Raw genomic sequence first — 26,793 nt, 5'->3', positions numbered from 1 at the left:
AGGAAAGCAGAGCCCTACTGTGTGCTTTCAACAGTTACCACCAAACCCAACCCCGTAAAATTTATTACATTTAAAACCAAGATTATGATAACCACCTCCATCCTATCAACAACACTTTCTAGGGTAGCTGTTTCAGACTCTGAAATCTGAAGACAGAAATAAAATCAGATGTTGTCTGAAGCATAGAGGGATCTCACTCAAGGGAATTCATGCAACCCTGATGGGAATTCCTCTCAAAACAAAACAGAAAGCACACATTATCTAATGAGAACTTAATTTCTGGTACTTTTCCACTGTAAAACAATTTCTAAAGGAAGTATCTATAATAAGCACATTTGGGGTTCTCTAAATCTTTGCCATTTTCCTTAACACCTGCATCACTAAAACAACTCAGGGAAACCAACAGTATCCATAAGCCACAGTTTTAAACATGAACAGTAATAATAAGATACTATGTCCTGTCATGCTTTGTGTACAAACTGGAAGGCTGATAAATTTCAAGGGATGATTTAGACTGCAAAAACTTCACATATTGAGCTTAAGGTATGAGAATTGATCCTCATTTATGAGATGAACAAATACGTACAGACGGAAAAGGGGTTTAAAAGACAAACATCAAAAAGACAAGTGCATGTTTCTGGGGTCACCAAATGGAGTCAGTAACTTCAATTTTCTTCTTTGTGTTTATGTTTATTTTCCATATGCTCTACAATATGTATTCTTTAGGAAATAAATATTATTTTGAAATTTAAAAAAAATATTTATTTATTGGGCTGCATTAGGTCTTGATATGACCTAAATCAAATCCCTTATGATTATACAGTGGAAGTGAGAAATAGATTTAAGGGCCGAGATCTGATAGATAGAGTGCCTGATGAACTATGGACGGAAGTTCGTGACATTGTACAGGAGACAGGAATCAAGACCATCCCCATGGAAAAGAACTGCAAAAAAGCAAAATGGCTGTCTGGGGAGGCCTTACAAATAGCTGTGAAGAGAAGAGAGGCGAAAAGCAAAGGAGAAAAGGAAAGATATAGGCATCTAAATGCAGAGTTCCAAAGAATAGCAAGAAGAGATAAGAAAGCCTTCTCTAGCAATCAATGCAAAGAAATAGAGGAAAACAACAGATTGGGAAAGACTAGAGATCTCTTCAAGAAAATTAGAGATACCAAGGGAACATTTCATGCAAAGATGGGCTCGATAAAGGACAGAAATGGTATGGACCTAACAGAAGCACAAGATATTAAGAAGAGGTGGCAAGAATACACAGAAGAACTGTACAAAAAAGATCTTCACGACCCAGATAGTCATGATGATGTTATCACTAATCTAGAACCAGACATCCTGGAATGTGAAGCCAAGTGGGCCTTAGAAAGCATCACTACGAACAAAGCTAGTGGACGTGACAGAATTCCAATTGAGCTGTTTCAAATCCTGAAAGATGATGCTGTGAAACTGCTGCACTCAATATGCCAGCAAATTTGGAAAACTCAGCAGCGGCCACAGGACTGGGAAAGGTCAGTTTTCATTTCAATCCCAAAGAAAGGCAATGCCAAAGAATTCTCAAACTACCGCACAATTGCACTCATCTCACATGCTAGTAAAGTAATGCTCAAACTTCCCCAAGCCAGGCTTCAGCAATATGTGAACCGTGAATTCCCTGACATTCAAGCTGGTTTTAGAAAAGGCAGAGGAACCAGAGATCAAATTGCCAACATCTGCTGGATCATGGAAAAAGCAAGAGAGTTCCAGAGAAACATCTATTTCTGCTTTATTGACTATGCCAAAGCCTTTGACTGGGTGGATCACAATCAACTGTGGAAAATTCTGAAAGAGATGGGATTACCAGACCACCTGACCTGCCTCTTGAGAAATCTGTATGCAGGTCGGGAAGCAACAGTTAGAACTGGACATGGAACAACAGACTGGTTCCAAATAGGAAAAGGAGTACGTCAAGGCTGTACGTTGTCACCCTGCTTATTTAACTTACATGCAGAGTACATCATGAGAAACGCTGGACTGGAAGAAACACAAGCTGGAATCAAGACTGCCAGGAGAAATATCACTCACCTCAGATATGCAGATGACACCACCCTTATGGCAGAAAGTGAAGAGGAGCTAAAAAGCCTCTTGTTGAAAGTGAAAGAGGAGAGTGAAAAAGTTGGCCTAAAGCTCAACATTCAGAAAATGAAGATCACTGCATCCGGTCCCATCACTTCATGGGAAATAGATGGGGAAACAGTGGAAACAGTGTCAGACTTTATTTTGGGGGGCTCCAAAATCACTGCAGATGGTGACTGCAGCCATGAAATTAAAAGACGCTTACTCCTTGGAAGAAAAGTTATGACCAACCTAGATAGCATATTCAAAAGCAAAGACATTACTTTGCCGACTAAGGTCCATTTAGTCAAGGCTATGGTTTTTCCTGTGGTCATGTATGGATGTGAGAGTTGGACTGTGAAGAAGGCTGAGTGCCGAAAAATTGGTGCTTTTGAACTGTGGTGTTGGAGAAGACTCTTGAGAGTCCCTTGGACTGCAAGGAGATCCAACCAGTCCATTCTGAAGGAGATCAACCCTGGGATTTCTTTGGAAGGAATGATGCTAAAGCTGAAAGTCCAGTACTTTGGCCACCTCATGAGAAGAGTTGACTCATTGGAAAAAACTCTGATGCTGGGAGGGATTGGGGGCAGGAGGAGAAGCGGACGACAGAGGATGAGATGGTTGGATGGCATCACTGACTTGATGGACATGGGTTTGAGTGGACTCCAGGAGTTGGTGATGGACAGGGAGGCCAGGCGTGCTGTGATTTATGTGGTAGCAAAGAGTCGGACACTACTGAGCGACTGAACTGAACTGACTGAGGTCTTAGCAAGAGAGTTCCAGAAAAACATCTACTTCTGCTTCACTGACTACGCTAAAGCCTTTGACTGTGTGGATCACAACAAACTGTGGAAAATTCTTTAAGAGAGGGGAATACCAGACCACCTGACCTGCTCCTGAGAATCCTATATGCAGGTCAAGAAGCAACAGTTAGAACCAGACACGGAACAACGGACTGGTTCCAAGTTGGGAAAGGAGTATAGCGAGGCTGTATATTGTCACCCTGCTTATTTAACTTATATGCAGAGTACATCATGAGAAATGTCAGGCCGGATGAAGCACAAGCTGGAATCAAGATTTCCAGGAGAAATACCAATAACCTCACATATGCAGATGTCACTACCCATATGGCAGAAAGTGAAGAGGAACTAAATAGCCTCTTGATAAAAGTGAAAGAGCAGAGTGAAAAAGCTGGCATTCAAAACAGCTTTGAATGTGAAAACATTCAAAAAACGAAGATCATGTAATCTAGTCCCATTAGTTCATGGCATCCAGTCCCATTAGTCCCTGGCAAATAGGTGGGGAAACAATGGAAACTGTGACAGACTTTATTTCTTGGGCTCCAAAACTGCTGTAGATGATGACTGCAGCCATGAAATTAAAAGACGCTTACTCCTGGGAAGAAAAGCTATGACCAACCTAGACAGCATATTAAGAAGCAGAGACATCACTTTGCCAACAAATGTCCATCTAGTCAAAGCTCTGATTTTTCCAGTAGTCATGTACAGATGTGAGAGTTGGACCATAAAGAAGACTAAGCACCGAAGAATTGATGCTTTTGAACTGTGGTGTTAGAGAAGACCCTTGAGAGTCCCTTGGACAGCAAGGAGATCAAATCAGTCAATCCTGAAGGAAATCAGTCCTGAATATTCATTGGAAGGACTGATGCTGAAGCTGAAGTTCCAAAACTGTGGCCACCTAATGAGAAGAGCAGACTCATTAGAAAAGATCCTGACGCTGGGAAAAATTGAGGGCAAGAGGAGAAGGGGATGACAGAGGATGAGATGGTTGGATGGCATCACTGACTCAACAAACATGAGTTTGAGCAAGTTCCAGGAGATGGTGAAGGACAGGGAAGTCTAGCCTGCTGCAGTCCATGGGGTCGCAGAGTCGGACATGACTGAGAGACTGAACAACAGGAGCAAAGGTCTTCGCTGTGGCACATGGATCTTCACTGCAACACGAAGACTGTTACCACATTTTGCTACCGCTCAGGGATTCTCTAGTTGTGGCACCGGGGCTCAGAAGTTGTGGCACAAGGGCTGAGCTGCTTCGCGGCATCTGGTATATTAGTTCCTCCATCATGGACTGAACCCATGTACCCCACACTGCTAGGCAGCTTCTTAACCACTGGACCACCAGGGAAGTTCCTGACATTTAAAAAAAAATTTATTTTGTGATGATTTTGTGCTAATTTACAGTTTTTGAAAGTATATATTCTTCATAAATTGTTCAGAAAAAAAACTATGCTTACTGTATAAATTAGCAGACACTGTCAAAAATTCAAGGATTCTAAAAAGGTGGAAAAAATGAGTATTTTAACTTTTAAGACAATTGTACTATCAGAGCACTGCCGTGCTACAGATTAAAAAATACAAAGGAAAATGTTTAAACATCACAGAGAAAAATAAATAAGAATTGTCTTAAAGAAGAATCTAGGTGTTCCTTCCCCTTTAAATAAAAGGGGAAAAAAGCCCTAGAGCACAATAAAAATATGTCCTGTCCCACCCCAAAGTTTCTGTATAGCTGGTGAAGAACATTCCAGAAAAATGTGTAGCCCATGAATATTTAGATTTGGCCCTGAAGCAAATATACCTGGACAAAAATTATCCCTGAAACAGCCACCCAAGAGGGTAGGAAAACAACAAAAAAATTTCATCTAGAACCAAAGGCTTGGCCTCCACCCAGAGGATGCTCCTATCAGGCTCCCCTGTGGCCCAGTTTCTGCATCTTTTCCCACACTCTACGGAAATGGCAAGGCTCTAACAAACTGCATATTTAAATGAGGAATGGAAAATCTTTTCAAAACTTCATCATTCTTTACACCTTCAGTACTATGAATGCTGCATTTCTTAAAGCCCCAATAGAAACAAACAGAGTATATTTAGCTAATTAATTATTTCATTCATTAGTCTTTATCCAGCTAAAATGAGGTTACAGGAAGTGTCAGGATGTTCTTGATAAAGGCCAAAAGTTTATTGCTAAGTATTTTCCAAAATATGAAGAGATGAAATTAGAATTCTTCCACAATCCCATACCCAGAGATAAGCACTGTTAGGCTAATGAACTTACTAAGCAGAGATATATTTAATTATACAAATTAAACACTGAACATACGCACTTCAAAAATAGGAATTCTAAGTATATATCGTTCTAAATTTCCTAGTTCATCTGTTGGATTTAAAAAATTTCTAATTATATTCTGATACAGATTTTATTGACTAGCTAATGGCTTCAAGTTAATATGTTAGAAGATCAGAACCAGCAAGGCACTCCAGATTCTAAAGCAGAGACGCTGGGAAAGATTGAGGGCAGGAGGAGAAGGGGACGACAGAGGATGAGATGGTTGGATGGCATCACTGACTTGATGGACATGGGTTTGAGTGGACTCCAGGAGTTGGTGATGGACAGGGAGGCCTGGCGTGCTGTGATTTATGTGGTAGCAAAGAGTCGGACACTACTGAGCGACTGAGCTGAGCTGAACTGAACTGAGTACAGTTGAGTGCTTGGACCATAAAGCAGAAAACATTAATAATATTATTTCCTCTCAAACATTTCCCTCACCAGCTACGGACAAAGTGACTCATTTCTGGGATCCACCTTCAAACCACTATCTCAATAAAATTCCCCACTTAAAAAGTCTTAAAATAGTCCTTTGTCTCCCTTCATGGCTGACGATTTTCAATCACATACATCTCTTTCTCATTTATGTGACACACAGACAAAAAGATATCATTATATGCATACAGAAATATCATATATAACATTATATAAGAATCTATTTTCATAAAAAAAGGATAGTATTAAAATTCATTCCTCCTACTCTTAGACTGAATATTCTCAAAATGCCAAGAAACCATTAACTGGAAGAAAATCTAAATCGGAAGTCATATTTATTTTAACATTTTCACTTGGAATTTTTTCTGCATTTCTGGCCAATTCCAATGCAACCTGATGGTCTAATGGTTACAAAATCAGCTCCAGCAGTAGTGTTTGGGCTTCTACAAGTGAGAACAAATACGTCACAAAATTCCACTGCTCTCTTCGAGCAACTGTGCAGTTTGGACATAATAAGAGAAAACTGGTCTTCCCCACTCTTTAAACTGATGTAGACTATGAAGTCAAGCTAGCATCCCAGCATATGCGAATGCTCTAGCCCTCTCAAACTCTCACTTCAGAAGTGACTTACACTGCTGATGTCTTCCCGCTGCTCCACATAAGAGCAGAAGACAGATATGACAATCCTTTGGAATCTTAAACTATTTCCTAACAATAATCTACATCTGGCCAGGCTTACTTTTTTCTTTTTTTAAAAATTAAAGGGTTGATTGATTTTTTGGCTATGAAAAAAATGATCCTTATGGTAGTCTATTCTATTATTTATTTCACTCCTATTTGTAAAATATTTTAAAACTCCAAATGAGAAACATTAAGTCATAGGAATTTCCTTTCATACAAGAAAGGAAATCATCCATCAACCTACCATCCAAAGCAAACCATTAACATTTTCACGTATTTCCTTCCAGGCTTTTATTTAATATAACAAAACAGGAGTTACACCATATTATACAGTTTTGCGTAGAGATATTTCCACTGAATATTATATTGTTAGCATTTGCCCTTTTCAGTAAGACTCTAACAAACCATTCTTTTTAAGCAGTACATTGAATTCCATCCTATGTACTGCTCCATAATATATTTGACTATGCCATATTTGCTTTTTCACTATTAATATTGCTAAGAAAATTCTTGTTTAAAAACCTGTCATTATTTTTAATTCTTTCTTTCGATTACAGAACTACAAGGGGAATTTCAGTCCAAATGGTATAAACTTTTATCTTTTTGGTTTTATATATATATATATAAATACATGTATATTATTACTGTACTAATGATTGTCTTAATTCAAATATTCTTCCAACAAGTGATGCAGAGGTCCAATCTCACAGCATCCCAGAGAACATTACCTATCTACCAGTTCAAGTGAAAAATTAACTGTTCTAGTTAATATTTCATATTACTGCTGAGTCTGAACAACTGAATATGGTTACTGGCTTTGTTGTTACATTTTTTTATAAACTATGTTCCTATCCTTTCCCTAAGCACTAGGGTTTTAGCGTTTTCTTGTTTATTAAAAATAAGTAGTAATCAGATTTGCCTTTCCTATAATTTAGACATAGGGACAAGTTTAATATAGACTAAACTTAGCATTATTTAGCTGCAAGATGGTATTGCTTATGGGAATGTATCTTTCCTGAATAAATCAAACTACTTATTTGAAAGGAAGCATAAAGGTGACACAAACTAAGCAAAACTTCCACATTTTATGACAATTAAAATGCATGGTGATGGGCACTGGATTATTCCACTCAACTTTCTTAGTCCTTTGTGACAGAAACTCATTGCTACCATTTTGCAAATGAAGATACTGGGGCTTGAAGATGGGTCAAGGCAGCTTGCCCAGGATCAGTGCATGGAGTGATCTGGTGGAGGAATTCCAGGGCCTAAGGCTTGGGACCCCCACATCCAACAGCCTCTCCCCAGTCACCCTAGCCCTGACTTGTCTCCTTCAATTTCTCGAACATTACCTCCACTAAGACTTCTTCCAGAACCTCAAATTCAGCACAGTTAAAGAAAACTGATTTTCTTCCCAATGAGATATCCACTCTTCCCCTTCACTTGTCTATTTCTCTCATCATGATGACGACCATGTTCTCTGTCATTATTCAAATATGAACTCTTTATTTTATCTCTCATCTACTCAGGTCCACTCCCATCCAGTCACCCTACAAAGAGTCAGCAAAGGATCCGGTCTTCACAACCTTTCTCCCAGCCCTTCCCTCCTCATTCTCTCAGCCTCCACCATCACTTGCTCCCTTAAACTCTGGACTCCCACCATCACCTCATTCCTGTCTCCCTGCTTCTAGTTTCTCTCTGTTCCATGTGTTTTGGACATAGCTCAAGTGTTGTGTTACTCAACTATCATCACAGAATTTTAGATGAATCTTCAAAACTAAGTAGCAGATACGATCAGCTGGTAGTTCCTGATTCAAACACTGTGTGGAGAGTTTCTGGGGCTCTAGATCAGCTCTGTGGAAAGAGTACCCTGACTGATTTTCTATGGGGTGCCCTTGTGGCACAGTTTAACCTTCACTATGGAAGATCCCCTGGAGAAAGGAATGGGAACTCACTCCAATATCTTGCCTGAAGAGTCCCGTGGGCAGAGGAGCCTGGCGGGCTACAGTCCTTGGGGTCACAAAGAATAGGACACAATTGAGCAAGTACCACTTCATTTCTTCATGATTTCACCTAAGTTTTTCATTTTATAAATTTAGATCTGAGACCAGAAGGATTAATGGCTTGCTGAAGTCATACACCTGGTCAGTAAACGATCTTTTATCTTCTACACATACAGAGCATATTCTTTTTTTTTTTTTTTTTTTTTTTTCCGGTTGAAGACTTTATTGTATGGAAGAGGAAAGTACATGTTGGAAAATTCCATCATGGGAACTTCCTGTACCATAACACCAGTGTCCAAACCTGCTCTTCTGTAAGAGCCAGGTTGTCTTGAGGCTGGCGACTGTCACAAACGTCCAGCCCTCCTCCCGCCTGCCCTGTGATCTCCTCAGCCTGGCTCAGGGTGGGCAGGGTCCTCCATCACAGCAACAGGGCATATTCTATACAGTAGGAGTATACAGTCCTCGGATTCAGAAACTGATTCTTACTCAACTGTAGGTCAGCCCACACCACCATCATCCTAACTCAATGACAAGTCTTGGCAAGAGAAAGTACTTAATAATTATTTACTGCATTAAAAACCATACTGGAAAGTAACTTAGAGTAGGAGCAAAGGCATTACATTCATATAAATGCTTCTTGGTAAAAGAACAATAATTACACTCCTTTCAAGAACAGGAAACTGAACTGAACTGACAAAGAGTTTTTACTAAGTGGTCCTGCACAGCCTGTTACTCAATATAAAAATTTCACTGGTAACAGAAAATTTAAAAAAATAAAATAATAAAGCTCTTTTGACATAAAAATGTTAAGGTAGTTTTGAGAAAACACTCCAAGAGGGGGTCAGTGTACAGCTTGTAGTCCAAAGAGAAAGGAATGAAACTGTTACCAGCTAAACACCTACTATGTGCCCAGGACTGTATGCCGCTGTCTCACAACTGTATGAGGAAGTATCATTCCCTTTTTACTTATGAGGAAACTGTGGTTTCAAGAGTAATGAACTAACCCAAGGACCTAGATGTGAGCACATGGCTGGTATATAATAACATTTAGGATATGAGCCCAGATTTATTTGACTCTAAAATCTAAGCTCTCCCCATGCTAAGGGAAGTTATTCTGCAATAACATAATCATCCTCACAAACCTTAAGGGACAAAACCTGATTATGACTCTACTGAAATTATGAGTGATTGCTCATCAAAAGAAACCACAGTTTAAAATAAAACATAAACCGGGAAGTAGTTTTTGCAACGCATGAAATCCACAAGGGATTATAAGGCAATATATATTAAATCAATCAATCAGAAAATAGCTAAAAGAAATACAGACTAATGACTAAATTAGGACTTCACAAAAGAAAGACCCCAAAAGGTCAATAATATATACTTAACGTCCAATAATCAGGGAAACTGCAAATAAAGAACATAATGAGATAACATTTCACAAGTATTACTGGAAAACATTTTGAAGTCTGGCACGGTTGTAGAACAACTGTAACAGCTATACACTTCTAGTAGGAATATAATTAGTACAATCACTCTGGCATTATCTAGTAAGGCTGGTGATGCACATACCCTATGATCCAGCAAATTTCATTCCTGAGAAGGAGAGAAAAATAACATGTTTGTGTGCATATGCATGTACCCCTACATACTTAATAAGAGACATGCAGAGGACCCGTTCATAGCCATCCTTTTATAAAAGGAGGGAAAAAAAAAAAACTAGAATCAATCCAAATCTCCATCTACAGTAGAAAGAATAAATAAGTCATGATGGAATACTACACAGCAATGAAAATGAATGAACTACAGCAACAAAATGAATGAATCTCAGGAATGTTAATCTAAAAGGACAAGTCGCAGAAGAATACATAAAGTAGGATTTCATTTATATAATATAAAGTTCAGAAACATACAAAAATAAATAAGACTTTTAAAATGGATAGCCCATAAAGAAGATCAAAGGAATGATAAACACAAAATTCAGGGCTGTGGTTGTTTCAGATGGGATGACAGGGGGGCACATGGGTGACTCCGAGTGTATAACAGTTTCTTCTTCTTGAACTAGGTGGTGACTGCCTGTGCGTTCACTGGTTTGTGATTCAGTAGTACCTTTTATGAGCATTATTCTGTATATACAAATCACTTAATAAAAAACAACTGTAAGGGGGAAAAAATGGGCCAGATGGTCAGGATATTGAATATACCAGGAAAAACAGCTGATGAGAAAAAACAAGATGCCAGAGGTAGAGCTCAGGGGTTTAGCTTCCTGGACTCCAGTTTTGCTGTCTCAAAGCTAACACCATCTTCTGGAGAAGGAGGAGAAGATTGTTTTTTTCAACTTTAGAGGTGTTTTAGAAAACAATCTAAAGAAATTGACGCGTCTAAATAAACATAATATTAATAAATAGAACTCTTCCACCTAAAAGTTACAGAAAAACTTTAAAAAGTATTTCTGTATTAAATATAGTATGTGTATCAATTTCTTAATGATGCAAGGGGGGAAATGTGCTGATACTTCAGCAAAAGACAAAAGTAAGATACCAGAAGGAACCTTTTGATATGGAAGTCCCTTAGCTGAAGGTGTAGAGCAGTTTTTTGATTTAATGTGCATACAAATCGCTGAGGGGTCACGTTAAAATGCAAATGCTATTTGGGAGGACTGGGCCTCTAAGAATCTGCATACACAACAAGCGTCCACTTTATAAATGATCCTGTGCTGAACCTCAGGATTACAGCGAGAAATCATGAAAATGCCTTCTCTGGTGATGTTTAAAAATATAAATATAAGAGTAGAGATAGTTTCATTCTGCCCCCAAAGTAGAGGTTGATGACATTATTCCTACACTACAAAAACTTGGATACAGGATACCTGTATCCAAAAATCAAGAATACTTAACCAGGTCTTTTGCAAAGACAAGGTGCTTTGGGAAAACAGCAGACTGAAAATTTATAAGAGAACTCCATGAGAGGTTTTACTCACCTCCACAGAGCTATAGAAGTAGCTCTTCCAGCCTAGGTATTAGCTCTTTTCTTATGGAATAATGGTTTACATTCCCAACAGGACAACCATAAATGATATTCACAGAGCATTAATTAAGCCTTGATTATAATGTAGATAGTGGTGGCGAGAACAACATAATTATGGAGTATCACATCACTGCATGTAAAAAATATATATGTTGGGCTTTAAAATTCTAAGAGCATGCTTTTAAAATGAAGTTTACTATCTCAATAAAAATATCAAATAATTTCCACTTGTCATATCTATGTTTGTTTAGTAGTACTTAAAATCCTCCCATCTCAAAAGAGTATTTCTACATGAAAAGCCATACGTCCATACAGCAAGACAAAATAACCACTCCAGTACTCTTCCAGGGAAACTCTGCCACTGTCAAGTCTCTGCTAAGGATGTGTCTGTCACAAGTGAGCAAGGTCTTGTCCCTTGCTCCAACAACATCACAGACAGTTGTTACTACTCTCATCCAAGGGATGCTCTTTACTGAAAGCCTGCACAGCAGGAGACCACCAAGCATTTTTCTTCATTGGCCCGATGCTTCTCATTCTCTCTGATGAAGGTTCTGGTCAGACCAGGGCCAACAGAGCTACAAAGAGCTTGACCTAACGGAATTCTGCACCTGGTTAAGTCAGAACAGCTAAACCTCTGGTGACATCAACACAGGATATATTCTTACAACATAGTAAATCCAAAATGTTTGGATAATCCATGGAAACAATACTCCCAAACATTTCAATGCAACGTGATTTTATACAACCAGCACATCAACGAAGCCCAAATCTAAGAAATTCTATATTTTAATGGCCCTCTATTATTGAAACTCAAAATGAGGCACATAAACCACACAATCTGCCGTAGATTCTACTTCTGTGGCTGGTCTACAGAAAATCAAATGCCATTAACCTGGACTAATTAGAGATCTAAAAAATAAAAGCAGACACACCCTTGCTTTGAAACACTGATCTTCTTTCCAATTAGCACACTGAAATTCCCTTTTCACCTCTACATTCTAGAAGAGCCGAGGGGTGCAATCTGAAATGTATCCCATTGGCCATTCCACGCTGAACTGTAGAAGTGGCATTTAGAAGGGAAATTCCTTGTGTATTACCCCAGACTAAATAGACAAGGACGCTGGAACGTCTCCTTCTACCCAGATAGAGCCACACAGGCCTTGGTGGTCTGCCCTTCTCCACCCACTCCCCATCTGCAAAAAAATGTGTATAAAAATATACATACATATAAACAAACAAACGCAGTTAGTTACTACCACAATCCCACTATTCATGACGGTAGACTTAACCCGTCTATCAAAAGCAACCTGAATACCAATGTATCATCAATCATAACACTCATTTACTAAATAATCCTTAATAAAGAATCCAAATATGTCATTGTATTTGAATACAGAAAAAGCAAACGACTAAAACAAATACAGGTTAAAGAAATCATTTACCATGCGTCAAAAACGTATGTAAATTCCCTTTAAAACAATCTACTTCATGTTAATATCTTTTAAAAATATCTCAGGGACATATGAACTAAAAATATATCAATTGTTTCATTTCAAAAAATGGTTTCCTATAGGAAAAATTCATACTCAGTGTTGATCAAAGAGGTAATGCCGTAGCTGTAACGCTTCAATTAATAAACATCAACTTTCCAAATATGATGAAATTGATGGAGAGTTGGGTTGTGGTTTACGGATTACAGGTGATCCACAAAAAGACGCTGAGACTCCCAATACAGACTGCACCATGGCCTCCGCACACCGCTGGGGCCGGGTCCTCCCCGCAGCCCCTCCCTACGGCGGCTCAGGTCCCTCGGTTAGAGATTACATTCCGGTCCGCAGCCGCAGGCCGACTCCCTCTGCCCCGCATTAGCACTGCAGGACACCCCTTCATCCCAAACGGCCAACAGGCGAGGCAGCCGGGGGTCACCCCAAGAGAAGCCTCCCCCCCTCACAGCTAGGTGACCTGGTCCTCCTGACGCCCCATCCAGCTGAAGCAGCATGACAAGGTAGAAGCGGCTCCGCGTCTCAGCCAAGGGCAGCCCTGGGCCTGGGTGGGGCCGGGCGGGGGCCGCAGGCGCCCAGTGGCCGTGCCAAGCCCCGCCAGCGAGAAGCAAGGGAGGCTGCGATACTGGTGCATTGTGCTGCATCACGGCGAAGGCAACGGGAGCCATCCATCTTGCCAAAAAATCACATCCCCGTCCAGATAAACGCTACTGAATCCATTTTCCTCCTCCGCCGAAGCACCCCCCCCCCACTCGCCCTCTCCTCACTCACTATCTCGCCCAGCTTTTGACTGGAAAAATAACGGGCACAGCTTGCGTACCGAGCCCCACAACACTCCTCCCCCCCACCCCTATCTGATGGCAGGCACTTGGCATCTTTCCTATCACAAAAACAAAGGGAAGGCTCCCCGCAAAAGACGGCCGCGGGCGTGATGTGAGGGCTGATGACCAGAGGGGCTTCCAGCCCACCTCCCCAAAGTCAGGCCCGGAGGGTCCCCGCGTTGGCACAAACCTGTTGAAGAGAGGGTGGCAGGAGCTGAAGGGCGGGCGCAGCGGCAGCTCCGCGCCCCGAGGCGGCTCCCGCCCAGCCCTGGGAGAGCAGGGACCGCAGGGAGGGCGGGGGGCGGGAGTGAGGATGGGCGGGAGTGGGGGCGCCGGGCCGCCGCCTCCGGTTCAGCTGCAGCGCGGCGCAGCCGGGACCACGCCTGGCCGCATCCCCCGTACCGTTACGCTCAGAGCCCGGCCCTGTCAACGCCGCCCCCGCTCGCCACCAGCCGGGGCTAGAGGGAGGGCACCTGAAAATAGACCCTTGCGTCTGCCCACTCCGCAACCACCCCCGCGCAGCGGCCCCCGGCTGGAGGGAAGAGGTGGCGGAGGGAGAAACGAGGAATCGGCCCCGATACGTCCGGGGATGAGGCTAGGCGGCCGCGGGTTGCACCGCGGCTGTGCAGCCACCTCACTGAGAAGACCGCCGACCCCCGCCCCGCACCGCCGGCGTACTCAGAAGCACTGGGGACCTGGCTCCCCGCGCCGCCCCCGCCCAGGTTCTGCAGCTTCCCTGCCCCCACGCCGGTCCCCGGGCGTAGGGCAGCGGCGGGGCAGCGGCGTCCTCCCGGCCTGGGCCCGCGCCCCTCCTCCCACCGCCCCGGAGCCAGCCCGGGAGGCAGCCCCAGTGAGTTGGCATCTTCCAGCCTCCGGCCCCCTACCTACCTCCCGCGGATAGGGGGGTTGGGGGCGCCGGGGTCCCGTCCTCCTCCCGCTCCTCGGCGGCCGGGCGGGTGGGCCGGGAGGCGACTCCGCGGGGCTGTCCGCGGCTGGGGCCGGGGCTCACAGGACGGGACCAGTGGGCGCTGCTGCGCGGGGCTGCGCGCTCGCTCCGGGCGGAGAGGCGGCCGAGGGAGGGACTGGAGGAATCCGCAGCCTGCACGGCAACAGCTGCACTGATTCCGGGGGCTGGGCTGGAGCGCGGGGCGGGGGAAGGAGGGGAGGGAGCTGCAGGGAGGGGGCGAGGGGCGGGGAGAGGAGCGCGCGGACGCGGACGGGCTGGCGCCGGGCGCGCGCACACGCGCGCGCTCACACGCTCTCTCCCGCACACCCTCTAGCCCGGCCCTGCGCTCCTCCCTCCTCGGTGGCTCGCTAGCGCCGGACCTCCGCGCTCGACCAGAGCCCCGCAGTCGCCCACCCGGCGCCTGTTCCGCGCGCGACCCGAACCTCGGGCGCGTCCACGCTCTCCCCGCGGAGGCTCTGCCCTGGCCCAGCGCCGACCTTGTCCCCTGCCGCCGGTACTGGCCGGGGCTGGCCTGGGCAGGGTGGGCACAGCCGCCGCGCTCTCCGAGCCAAGGGACGGTGGGGGCTTTGTCCCTACAGCCGGCGAAGTCCAATTTCACGTTTCATTTGAGGCTAATTCGATTATCGCCATGGAAAGGGGCAGCCTAATTTTCTACGTGACTTGTGCAGCGTCTTTGCCCGCGACGTTAGCGTTTGAAACGCGATGGAGAGAGCGCGTGGAGGGAGGCTTTGGAAAGTCGTTTGGTTGGTTTAGTTTTAGATCTAGGTGGTTGATGCCTTATAGGTTCTGCCTGGCCTGATGAAGAGCGATGGTGACGAACCTGGGTGATGGAAGGAGGACGGTTGTTGCTCGGCGAAGTCAACATCTTCGTCCTTCATGAGTGATTTTTCACCCTTTCCCTCGCGGTAGCTGTAATAGACCCCACAAGTGGTTCGTGCAACTCTTGCCTCCCTCGCCTAACGCCCCAACGCTCACTTTAGCCTGGTTCGGGTGCCCCTTCCCGAGGCGCTCCCGGGGAGTGGGGGCGGCCCCGGTGCACTGGCGACCCCGCGATGGCGGGAGGGCTGAGTTCTCCCCTTACCCACATACCGTGAGACTGACACCGGACGTTTCCTCGAGATTTCGGCGAGTGTGCGAGCAGGTTCTCAACCAGTTTGCTCACCCTGCCAATCCCTCAGGCTATGTAGAAATTCTGGAACCGCCACTATTGAAGAGAAAAGATGGTGTCATCACCAGGACCACAAATAGAAACGCTCTTCAGAAAACAGTCTGGAGAAACTGACTTTCTGCCTGCTCTGTAAGTGCCCAAGGCGGCAGTGTAGCCTTCCGAGGGAAGATGTCTTTCTCCGTTGTTTGTTTTTAAAGCCTTAAGGCTTTTCTCCTGAAGATATGACCCTCAAACCCTAAATTAAAAAAAATTTTTTTAAAATAATAACAATAATAATAGACCATGAGAGATCTATAAATCAACCAGGTCCACTGATTTGCGATCATGCTTTTATCGCAAATCAGTGGACCTGGTAGATTTACTGTATTTTTGTATGTAGTTTTAATGAATATTTTAAAATAAAACTAAACAAAATCATCCCAGCAAAGTGAAGATGATCCTTCCTTTCAGGCCTTCACCATATGCTTGAATGTTTGACCAAAGTTTATATTTGAACTGTATGAAAAAAATTGAGGAAGGCAAATAATTTAACATTTTTCTCACAAGGCTGATCACCACAGCCAGGTGAACTCTCAAAGGGCAGGTTTCTTTGTCCATTGTTTGTACATAGTAGGCATTTAAAAGGTACTCAAAAAATATTTGTTGAACAGAATCAACATGTCTGTGGCTGCCCTTATTTGGTAAGGGGAAATCCAACTAGAAATAAAAGTTGTTTCCTTTCACTTATTTTGTGCCAGAGCCCCAGCCCCTCCCCCCACAACACACAATGTTAATGAAATACCAAAGAAAACAATGGCAGTACTGAGAAATGCCTGTTTAAATTCTTTCCGTGTTATTCTGAAATTGTGATTCTTGTTTCCTTTATCACAGATAACAGTATTCTAATAAATCTTCATTTCATGAATGAGTCACCTGCCCTACCCCAGTCTACTCCCCCTTACTTTAAAATTTTTTCCTTTAGAAAGGGAAGCCACACATATCTTTAGCAAGGTACTCCAGTAAAGTGGCAGCAAGTATTCAAAAAATGTGAAAGACAAGGATTCAGAGTTTCACTGTAAATACCTGACTAGCAACCTTTGGTGGGAAAAAAAAAAGCATCACCTAGGAGAGCCCAGGGTATCACTGACCAGGAAAAATTAACATGTCCCCCATCCGCAAAAAAAGTCAATCGGGAGAGATCATTGAAGAAGGCACATATCTCTGTAGAAGGACAGAACCGAGAAAAAGAAAAAACATTTAGGCAATAATAAAGGTAACTAAATAATAAAGAATAACAAAAGGATTATTCTTAAGTATCTCAGATGCAGCTTTGCTGAAGTTTTTCCTCACATTAGAATTAAGGTTGATTTAAAGGAACCTAAAACTCATCAGTGTCCTCTCTGTAACTTCCTACTCTCCATTTTCAAAACCTTGTGAGTCGCCAGGCATTATTTGTCTTCAATAAAGTGGAGATAACACTTTATTTCCTTTTTTTTTTTTTTTTTACAGATATATATAGTTACTTTAACTTTCCATTAGAAATGTAGGGAGAAATCTGGTCAACCTACTTATTAGTCACTATAGACTAGGTTATGATGCTGTAACACCTAGTACCCAAATCTCAATATAATATGCTAGTTACAAATCAGCAAAAAGTTTGTTGCTTGTTCACAGTCAACTGTGGTTCCAAGAAACTCTCTGAGGAAGCTGTCTTCCAAATCTCAGCTCAGCATCCCGGGGTACTTAGATGCTACAGTACCTTCATATCAGAAATACTTCTGCCCAGAAATGGCACAGTGTTTTCTCCACTTGCATTTTACATGACTTGCTTTCTCAGGTGATACAACTAAAATCAAAGATTGATGAACAATAGTGATGTCTGCCACCACTTGTTTTATTTAGAAAAAAGGAAATGGTACTTTATTTACTTGATTCAGTTCAGTTCAGTTCAGTCACTCAGTCGTGTCCGACTCTGTGACCCCATGAATCGCAGCACGCCAGGCCTCCCTGTCCATCACCAACTCCCGGAGTTCACTCAGATTCATGTCCATCGAGTCCGTGATGCCATCCAGCCATCTCATCCTCGGTCGTCCCCTTTCCTCCTGCCCCCCAATCCCTCCCAGCATCAAAGTCTTTTCCAATGAGTCAACTCTTTGCATGAGGTGGCCAGATATTAGCCCAATTAATACCTGTATACCTACAAACTATTATGTATAAAATAAGCTACAAAGATATATTGTACAACACAGAGGATACAGATGATATTTTAAAATAACAAAAAAATTATTAAGATTATAAACATTAAGTTGTATATATTTTACCACAATAAAAATTTAGAAAAAGAAAGCCCATCTTTTATTGTACTAATTCACATGCTAAAATTTTAAAAGGAGGACACATTTTGAAAACTTGAATAAATTTTTTTCATTTCTAATATTCTTAAACTTGACTTCCTTTTAAAGCTGAACTAGTCTGGGTTCAGTTCAGTTCAGTCGCTCAGTTATGTCCGACTCTTTGCAACCCCATGAATTATAGCCTCCCTGTCCATCACCAACTCCCGGAGTTCACTCAAACTCACGTCCATTGAGTCAGTGATGCCATCCAGCCATCTCATCCTCTGTCGTCCCCTTCTCCTCCTGTCCTTAATCCCTCCCAGCATCAGAGTCTTTTCCAATGAGTCAACTCTTCGCATGAGGTGGCCAAAGTACTGGAGCTTCAGCTTTAGCATCATTCCTTCCAAAGAAATCCCAGGGTTGATCTCCTTCAGAATGGACTGGGTGGATCTCCTTGCAGTCCAAGGGACTCTCAAGAGTCTTCTCCAACACCACAGTTCAAAAGCATCAATTCTTCGGCGCTCAGCCTTCTTCACAGTCCAACTCTCACATCCATACATGACCACAGGAAAAACCATAGCCTTGACTAGACGGACCTTAGTCGGCAAAGTAATGTCTCTGCTTTTGAATATACTATCTAGGTTGGTCATAACTGTCCTTCCAAGGAGTAAGCGTCTTTTAATTTCATGGCTGCAGTCACCATCTGCAGTGATTTTGGAGCCCCCCAAAATAAAGTCTGACACTGTTTCCACTGTTTCCCCATCTATTTCCCATAAAGTGATGGGACCGGATGCCATGATCTTCTTTTTCTGAATGTTGAGCTTTAGGCCAACTTCTTCACTCTCCACTTTCACTTTCATCAAGAGGCTTTTTAGTTCCTCTTCACTTTCTGCCATAAGGGTGGTGTCATCTGCATATCTGAGGTGATTGATATTTCTCCCGGCAATCTTGATTCCAACTTCTGTTTCTTCCAGTCCAGCGTTTCTCATGATGTACTCTGCATAGAAGTTAAATAAGCAGGGTGACAATATATAGTCTTCATGTACTCCTTTTCCTATTTGGAACCAGTCTGTTGTTCCATGTCCAGTTCTAACTCTTGCTTCCTGACCTGCATACAGATTTCTCAAGAGGCAGGTCAGGTGGTCTGGTATTCCCATCTCTTTCAGAATTTTCCAGTTTATTGTGATCCACCCAGTCAAAGGCTTTGGCACAGTAAATAAAGCAGAAATAGATGTTTCTCTGGAACTCTCTTCCTTTTTCGATGATCCAGCGGATGTTGGCAATTTGATCTCTGGTTCCTCTGCCTTTTCTAAAACCAGCTTGAACATCAGGAAGTTCACGGTTCACGTATTGCTGAAGCCTGGCTTGGAGAATTTTGAGCATTACTTTACTAGCGTGTGAGATGAGTGCAAGTTGTGCGGTAGTTTGAGCGTTCTTTGGCATTGCCTGTCTCCTCATATTAGAAATGTTCCATCTGGTGATTTACACATATTTATTTTGCACTGGGGAAACCTACAGACTTAAATATTTAAAGTATCATTACCATTAATGAATAGTTTCTGAGCACCAATAGCACATTTATTGCTCAGTAAAATAATTCATTCTTTCAATTATTCAAGAAATATGTATGCCTTAATCTGTTCTGGGCTGTGAAATAGAGCAGTGGGCAAAACAGTAAAAAAATCACTGCCTTCATGGAATTTCCATTGTAGAAGGGGGTATGATCAATAAACAAGTACAATATATGTATGATTATTAATCTGACTATATGGTAATATAAATGTTTAGAAATAATATTTATAACATGGTCAGAATAAATAGTCTCAGCTTTCTATATAGGATCTTCAAAATTTTCTGTTAACAATGGTAATGATCATGTGTGTGCGTGCTAAGACACCTCAGTGGTGTCCCACTCTTTGCAACCCTATGGACTGCAGCCCACCAGGCTCCTCTGTCCATGGGGTTCTCCAGGCAAGAATATTGGAGTAGGTTGCCATGCCCTCTTCCAGGGGATCTTCCTGACCCAGGGATGAAACCCCCCTCTCTTGTTGCACTGGCAAGTGGAGTCTTTATCACTAGTACCACCTGGAAAGCCCAGAAAGTAGCAACTATAAAGTACTTTCCAGTTTTACAGTGTTTTAGCAAATAACATACTTTCTTGTCCTTTTGTCAGTTCTGTGAGGTAGATATTAACCCCATTTTATAAATGAGAAAACTGAATCAGATAATTTGAGTTTCTGTGTTTCAGTTCAGTTCAGTTCAGTCGCTCAGTCATGTCCGACTCTTTGCGACCCCATGAATCGCAGCACGCCAGGCCTCCCTGTCCATCACCAACTCCCGGAGTTCACTCAGACTCACGTCCATCGAGTCAGTGATGCCATCCAGCCATCTCATCCTCTGTCGTCCCCTTCTCCTCCTGCCCCCAATCCCTCCCAGCATCAGAGTCTTTTCCAATGAGTCAACTCTTTGCATGAGGTGGCCAAAGTACTGGAGCTTCAGCTTTAGCATCATTCCTTCCAAAGAAATCCCAGGGCTGATATCTAAGTTTACACAAGTACTAAGTGACAGTGATATCTGCTTAGAAACTAGTACATCAGAGCCGTGTGCTTGAGCATTGCATATTAATTATTAAAAAGTAGTTCTCTTTTCCAGATGAAAAAATTCTAGAGATGGATGGTGGTGATGGCTGCACAACAATGTGACTGAACTGATGCCATTGAACTGTACATTTGAAAATGGTTAAAGTGCTAATAAATGGATAAAGATGTGGTATATATAAACAATGAAATATTACTCAGCCATGAAAAGGAATGAATTTGAGTCAGTGGTAGTGAGGTGAATGAACCTAGAGCCTGTTATACGTAGTGAAGTAAGTCAGAAAGAGAAAAATAAATATTGTATACTAATGCGAAATAGATGGGGAAACAGTAGAAACAATGTCAGACTTTATTTGGGGGGGCTCCAGAATCACTGCAGATGGTGATTGCAGCCATGAAATTAAAAGACGCTTACTCCTTGGAAGAAAAGTTATGACCAAACTAGATAACATATTCAAAAGCAGAGACATTACTTTGCCAACAAAGGTCTGTCTAGTCAAGGCTATGGTTTTTCCAGTAGTCATGTATGGATGTGAGAGCTGGACTGTGAAGAAAGCTGAGCACTGAAGAATTGATGCTTTTGAACTGTGGTGTTGGAGAAGACTCTTGAGAGTCCCTTGGACTGCAAGGAGATCCAACCAGTCCATTCTAAAAGAGATCAGTGCTGGGTGTTCTTTGGAAGGAATGATGCTAAAGCTGAAACTCCAGTACTTTGGCCACCTCATGCAGATTCTGATGCTGGGAGGGATTGGGGGCAGGAGGAGAAGGGGATGACAGAGGATGAGATGGCTGGATAGCATCACCGACTCGATGGACTTGAGTTTGAGTGCACTCCGGGAGTTGGTGATGAACAGGGAGGCCTGGCGTGCTACAATTCCTGGGGTCAGAAAGAGTCAGACACGGCTGAGCAACTGAACTGAACTGAACTGAACTGAATGCATATGTATAGAATCTACAAAACTAGTACCGATGCAGGGAACGAATGACACAGACACAGAAAATGGACTTGTAGACTCGATAGGGGAAGGAGAGGGTGGGACAAACATGAAAAAGCCAGGCCCAAAAGTCATATGTTTTATGATTCCATTAATATAAAGTATTCAGAATGGGTAAATCCATACAGAGAGAAAACAGGTTGTGGTTACCAGGGCCTGGTGGAGGTGTGGGAATGAGAATGGGATATAACTGTTTAATGGGTATGGAGTTCTATTTTGGAGTCATGAAAATGTTTTAGAACTAGATAGAGGCAATAATTGCATAACAGCAAATATACTAAATATCACTGAAATGGTTGTTTTAAAATGGATCAGTTCAGTTCAGTCGCTTAGTCGTGTCCGACTCTTTGCAACCCCATGCATTGCAGCACGCCAGGCCTCCCTGTCTATCACTGACTCCCGGAGTTTCCCCAAACTCATGTCCATCGAGTCGATGATGCCATCCAACCATCTCATCCTCTGTCATCCCCTTCTCCTCCTGCCCTCAATCCCTCCTAGCACCAGGGTCTTTTCCAGTGAGTCAACTCTTCACATGAGATGGCCAAAGTATTGGAGTTTCAGCTTCAGCATCAGTCCTTCCAATGAACACCCAGGTATGGAATACCCTTTAGGATGGACTGGTTAGATCTCCTTGAGAGGCCAAGGGACTCTCAAGAGTCTTCTCCAATACCACAGTTCAAAAGCATCAATTCTACTGCACTCAGCCCTCTTCACAGTCCAACCCTCAAATCTCTACATGACCACTGGAAAAACCATAGCCTTGACTAGATGGACCTTTGTTGGCAAAGTAATGTCTCTGCTTTTTAAAATGGATACCTTTATATTATTTGAATTTCATTCAATTTTAAAATATAAATAAAAATGGGAAAAAAAATTTATTCCCCATTTAGCATCATTTTTAACAACCAACCAACCACTTGTCACATCAAGTGAATAGGCTTCTGCGTATTCTTTAACACTCTCCTGCATGCTCCTCTTGAGAAAGGGTTTATCACAGTTAACCTCTCAGATATAAACTAGTTATTCCACTTGCATATTTTCAGGCAGCTTGATTGTAATATCCCACCACAGGAATAGAAAAGCGATTCTGAGTCCTTATTGTTAGAATAAAACTAAAAACTTTAGAAAAGAGTTTCTTGGAATTTCCCTTTGGTCAGTAGCAGCTGAGAATGAGAAGGGGAAGAGTGCAGGGTGCAAAGGCTCCATGTAACAACCTGCACTTTTCTTCTCAACCTGCACTGTCCAGTACAATAGCCACCAACTACACATGGCTAGCGAGCACTTACATTTTATGAAATTTGTATATATACTAAAATCAGAGGCTGAGTTTTTAAAAAGTGCAAATATCTATGTTTTAAAAATATCAGTTGTATGTTGTAATGATACTATCTTGGATATGTGCTGTGCTTAGTCACTCAGTTGTGTCTGACTTTTTGTGACCCCATGGATCGTAGCCCACCAAGCTCCTCTGTCCGTGGAGATTCTCCAGGCAAGAATACTAGAATGGGTTGCCATGTCCTCCTCCAGGAGATCTTCCCAACCCAGAGACTGGTCCCAGGTCTCCCACATTGCAAGCAGATTCTTTACCATCTGAGCCATCAGGGAAGCCCAAGAACACTGGAGTGGGCGGCCTATCCATTTTCCAGGGGAACTTCTGGACCCAAAAATTGAACTGAGATCTCCTGCATTGCAGGTGGATTCTTTACCAGATGAGCTACCTGGGAAGCATCTCAGGTATAATGGGTTAAAAGTTTTTTAAATTCACCTTTTCTTATTTTTTTTTCCGAATATAACTATTGCAAAATTTTAAAATTATGTATATGGCTCACATTATAATTCTACTGAGTAACTCTGTTCCAGACATTTTCAATAGGGACCTCAGTCACTGGCATCCTGACTATTTAGGTTTGGGAAACTGAAGAAAAGCAACTAGAATTTGGAATATGTCACAAAACAAAGACTCCAAAATAAGGTTGTTTCCAACTCCCAGGCTTCCCATAGTGCCTCCATCACAACGGCCTTGGTATCTGTGGGCAGCAAGCCATGATTCTTTTTGAAAGCAGAAGGTAGGCATGGCTAATGTTTTCATGACTGGTGCCATTCTTTTGGAAAGTCCAAAGATGACCTTGACAATGACATCATATCATTGCCTCAAGATAAACCGCCCACCCACCCCAATTTGACATATTTTACCAGCCTATGTAAAGGATTCCAGAAGTGGGCTAGATTCATGCCTAGAATTCATTCAAGAAATGGCAAAAATTCATAGGCTGATGGATGAGGACTCCTGGGTCAGGAAGTTCCCCTGAAGAAGGGATAGGCTACCCACTCCAGTGTTCTTGGGTTTCCCTGGTGGCTCAGATGGTAAAGAATCTGCCTACAATGTGGGAGACTTGGGTTCAATCCCTGGGTTGGGAAGATCCCCTGGAGGAGGGCATGGCAAGCCATTCCAGTATTCTTGCCTGGAGAATCCCCATGGACAGAGGAGCTTGACGTGCTACAGTTCATGGGGTCGTAAAAAGTCAGACATGACTGAGCGACTGAACTGAACTGATGGGTGAGGAACGAAGAGAAACAGAAAAACCACTTCCTTCCAGAGGTCAGAGAAGTCTAACATGTAGCTGGTCTGAGAGAAAACTCTTTGGTCTGAATTGTGTGATTGGATCTTGTCCCCCTAATCACACTTCTGACATTGGGGCATCCTTATTTCCCATCCTCTGCCCTCAGATACTGGGTGAGTGGGGATGTGAGGTTACAGCACAAATGTTACATCTGATTCTCAGAACATGACAAAAACAATATCTGAACATTTGCCTTAGAGGCAATGAAATTCTGCCCTTGCCTGCTCTTCATGGTATGCAGACTGGTTCTGGGTTCTTTCTTTTACACACATGTTGGAAATAAGAGTTCAATTTTAATAATAAACCTTCATTTAAGACTGAAATTGAGGCCCTTAAAAATCACAAAAAAGAGAAATATTTGCTAAATTTCAGTTAATATGCATTTTCCTCAAATGCGATAAAAGGTATAAAAATTTTTTGTTATCGCTTTAGCATTTTTATTTTTACAATGTATTTATAGGCATGGATTTCCCTGGTGGCTCAGCAGTAAAGTATCCGCCTGCAATGCAGGAGACTTGCAGGAGATGTGGATTTGATCCTTGGAGCAGGAAGGTCCCCTGGAGAAGGAAATAGCAACCCACTCCAGTGCTCTTCCCTGAGAAATCCCATGAACAGAGGAGCCTGGTAGGCTACAGTCCACTGGGTCACAAAAGAATCAGAGTCGACTTAGTAACTGAACAACAACAATTTATAGGCACTTTTTAAAGTACTTTATATGTACTTATTTAACCCTCACAACTAATCTATATGGTGTGTTACTAATTGTCTCCATCTTATTGATGAAGAAACTGAAGCACAAAGTGGTTGGGTTAATTGCCTGAGGTCTTACAACTAACAAGTGATGAAAACAGAATTCAAACCCAGGTCCATCTGGCACCAAAGCTCTTTCCAAAAGTTTGAAAAGAGAAATAGGATCTTAGTCATTTTACTACAAGCTTTAAAAGCAAACAATGATTCAAGATACGTGGTCAAAGTCATCTTAAGAAAAAAAAACTGACATAGTTCTAATAAAACGTTAAAAAAGTATTTTTCAGGCGAGGGCTGTAAGGATGTGTCTAAGTTTGAAAAAATGTTAAGCACCTGGATTCTTGTGCTTATGTTTCAAAGTTCACCCAACTTGAAAGTCATCCGTTCCTTAATAAGTGCTGCCAATGTGGAGTAAGAAAAAAATACTTGAAACAGAAAACCCCCCTGTATTTAGTGAACAGAGCTGTATTGTTGTTTGTTTTTTGAAGGGGACAGGAGATGGGGTAGAGGTGGGAGTGTTTGTTTTTATGAGGTCTGCTTTGAAAAGCTCTTCTGAAGCCTTCCCAGGAGCAGCCAAGCGGGATGCTGGGGTTTGATACGGTACCTGCTGGGTCAGTATGGGCCCTTCTCAGCTGCAAGTAATTGACACTCAGGAGTCTCTCCAAAGAGGACCTGAGACCAAAGCAAGCTGAGAAAAATCATATATTGGATTTCTAATTGCTGTGGGACTCTGGTAGGAACAAAAATATTTTGAGGTCTAAGTTTCTTGTGGTGGGCTAACTGAATTTGAGAACTGAAGATTTACCCAGTTAGTGGGAAGATTTATGTGGCGGGGTACATTCTATGGGGAGGTTATCCAAAAGCTTTCTCTAAATTGTGTCTTGGTTATCAGCAGGTAGGTGCAACTGTCTCCTGTCCATGAGAGAAGAATCAGAGCCGACTCCAGTCATAAATTCCTATTAATTTGCCCTCCAAGTGGACCTGAGAATTTGCTTAGACTGACCCTGTTCCCCTCCTTAACTGAATTCTCCCACATCCTCCAGAAAGGGTAGGGGTGCTGATGCTGGAGTCAGGGGCCTTTCGTACAATGACTGGCCACGCCCCAGACAGTTGAAGGCCTCTGGTTTCCGAGCATCTGTGTCAGAAACTGGACACATCATGTGGCTCATTTGAGAAGAAAACTCCAGGAACATATCAACTGGCAAAGTTTCATCTTTCCGATGGCAAGCTTGCCATAGGGATTTATACTCCAGTACAAAGCTGCAGCAATAAATTGGTAAGTCATTCCTTAGTTCTTTCCTGGCCTCACTGAACACTGAAAATCAACAAGATAAATATCTGGTTTTGTTTAAAATACTGTCACAGTCAGAGGCTTCTCTTTTAACTCTAGCTTTTTCTTTGCCAAAGCAATACATTCACATTTTAAAATAAACAAAATGGTATTGAAAGGTATAAAATGGTATTGAAATTCTCTCTCACTCCGTCCCCACTCACCTCACAGCCCCACCTCCATTTCCTATAGGTAACCACTTTTAAAACGTCTCTGCACTCTAGGGATTTCCTTGGTGCTCCAGTGGCTAAAACTCCATGCTTTCAATGCAGGAAGCATGGGTTCAATCCCCAGTCAGGGAACTAGATCCTGTATGCCTTAACTACAGATCCTGCAACTCAGACTCACTGCAGCCAAACAAATAAAT

General features: G+C 42.6%; 2 protein-coding genes across 3 annotated transcripts in view; one reads left to right on the top strand and one right to left on the bottom strand.

Annotated features, from left to right (window-relative positions):
• Positions 1 to 14,810, bottom strand: part of SPTBN1 (spectrin beta, non-erythrocytic 1) — a 210,708-nt gene extending 195,898 nt beyond the window's left edge. Inside the window, exon 1 of one of the 2 annotated variants that reach the window (XM_018055241.1) lies at positions 14,578 to 14,810. The gene's annotated coding sequence lies outside the window, so the exon portion shown is untranslated. Of the gene's footprint in view, positions 1 to 13,879; positions 13,901 to 14,577 lie in introns of those variants that run through there. The other variant, XM_018055242.1, reaches the window with a different exon arrangement.
• LOC108637142 (basic salivary proline-rich protein 2-like) lies at positions 13,979 to 16,064 on the top strand. Its single transcript, XM_018055246.1, has 2 exons — positions 13,979 to 14,539; positions 15,440 to 16,064. The coding sequence occupies exons 1-2, from the start codon at positions 14,003 to 14,005 to the stop codon at positions 15,482 to 15,484; spliced, it is 582 nt and encodes a 193-aa protein (XP_017910735.1). The 5' UTR covers positions 13,979 to 14,002; the 3' UTR covers positions 15,485 to 16,064.

This window comes from Capra hircus, chromosome 11, assembly GCF_001704415.2.
Source record: "Capra hircus breed San Clemente chromosome 11, ASM170441v1, whole genome shotgun sequence".
In the NCBI taxonomy this organism is placed as follows: domain Eukaryota; kingdom Metazoa; phylum Chordata; class Mammalia; order Artiodactyla; family Bovidae; genus Capra; species Capra hircus.
Note: the sequence above shows the minus strand (reverse complement) of the source record. Positions and strands in the feature narration are given on the sequence as shown.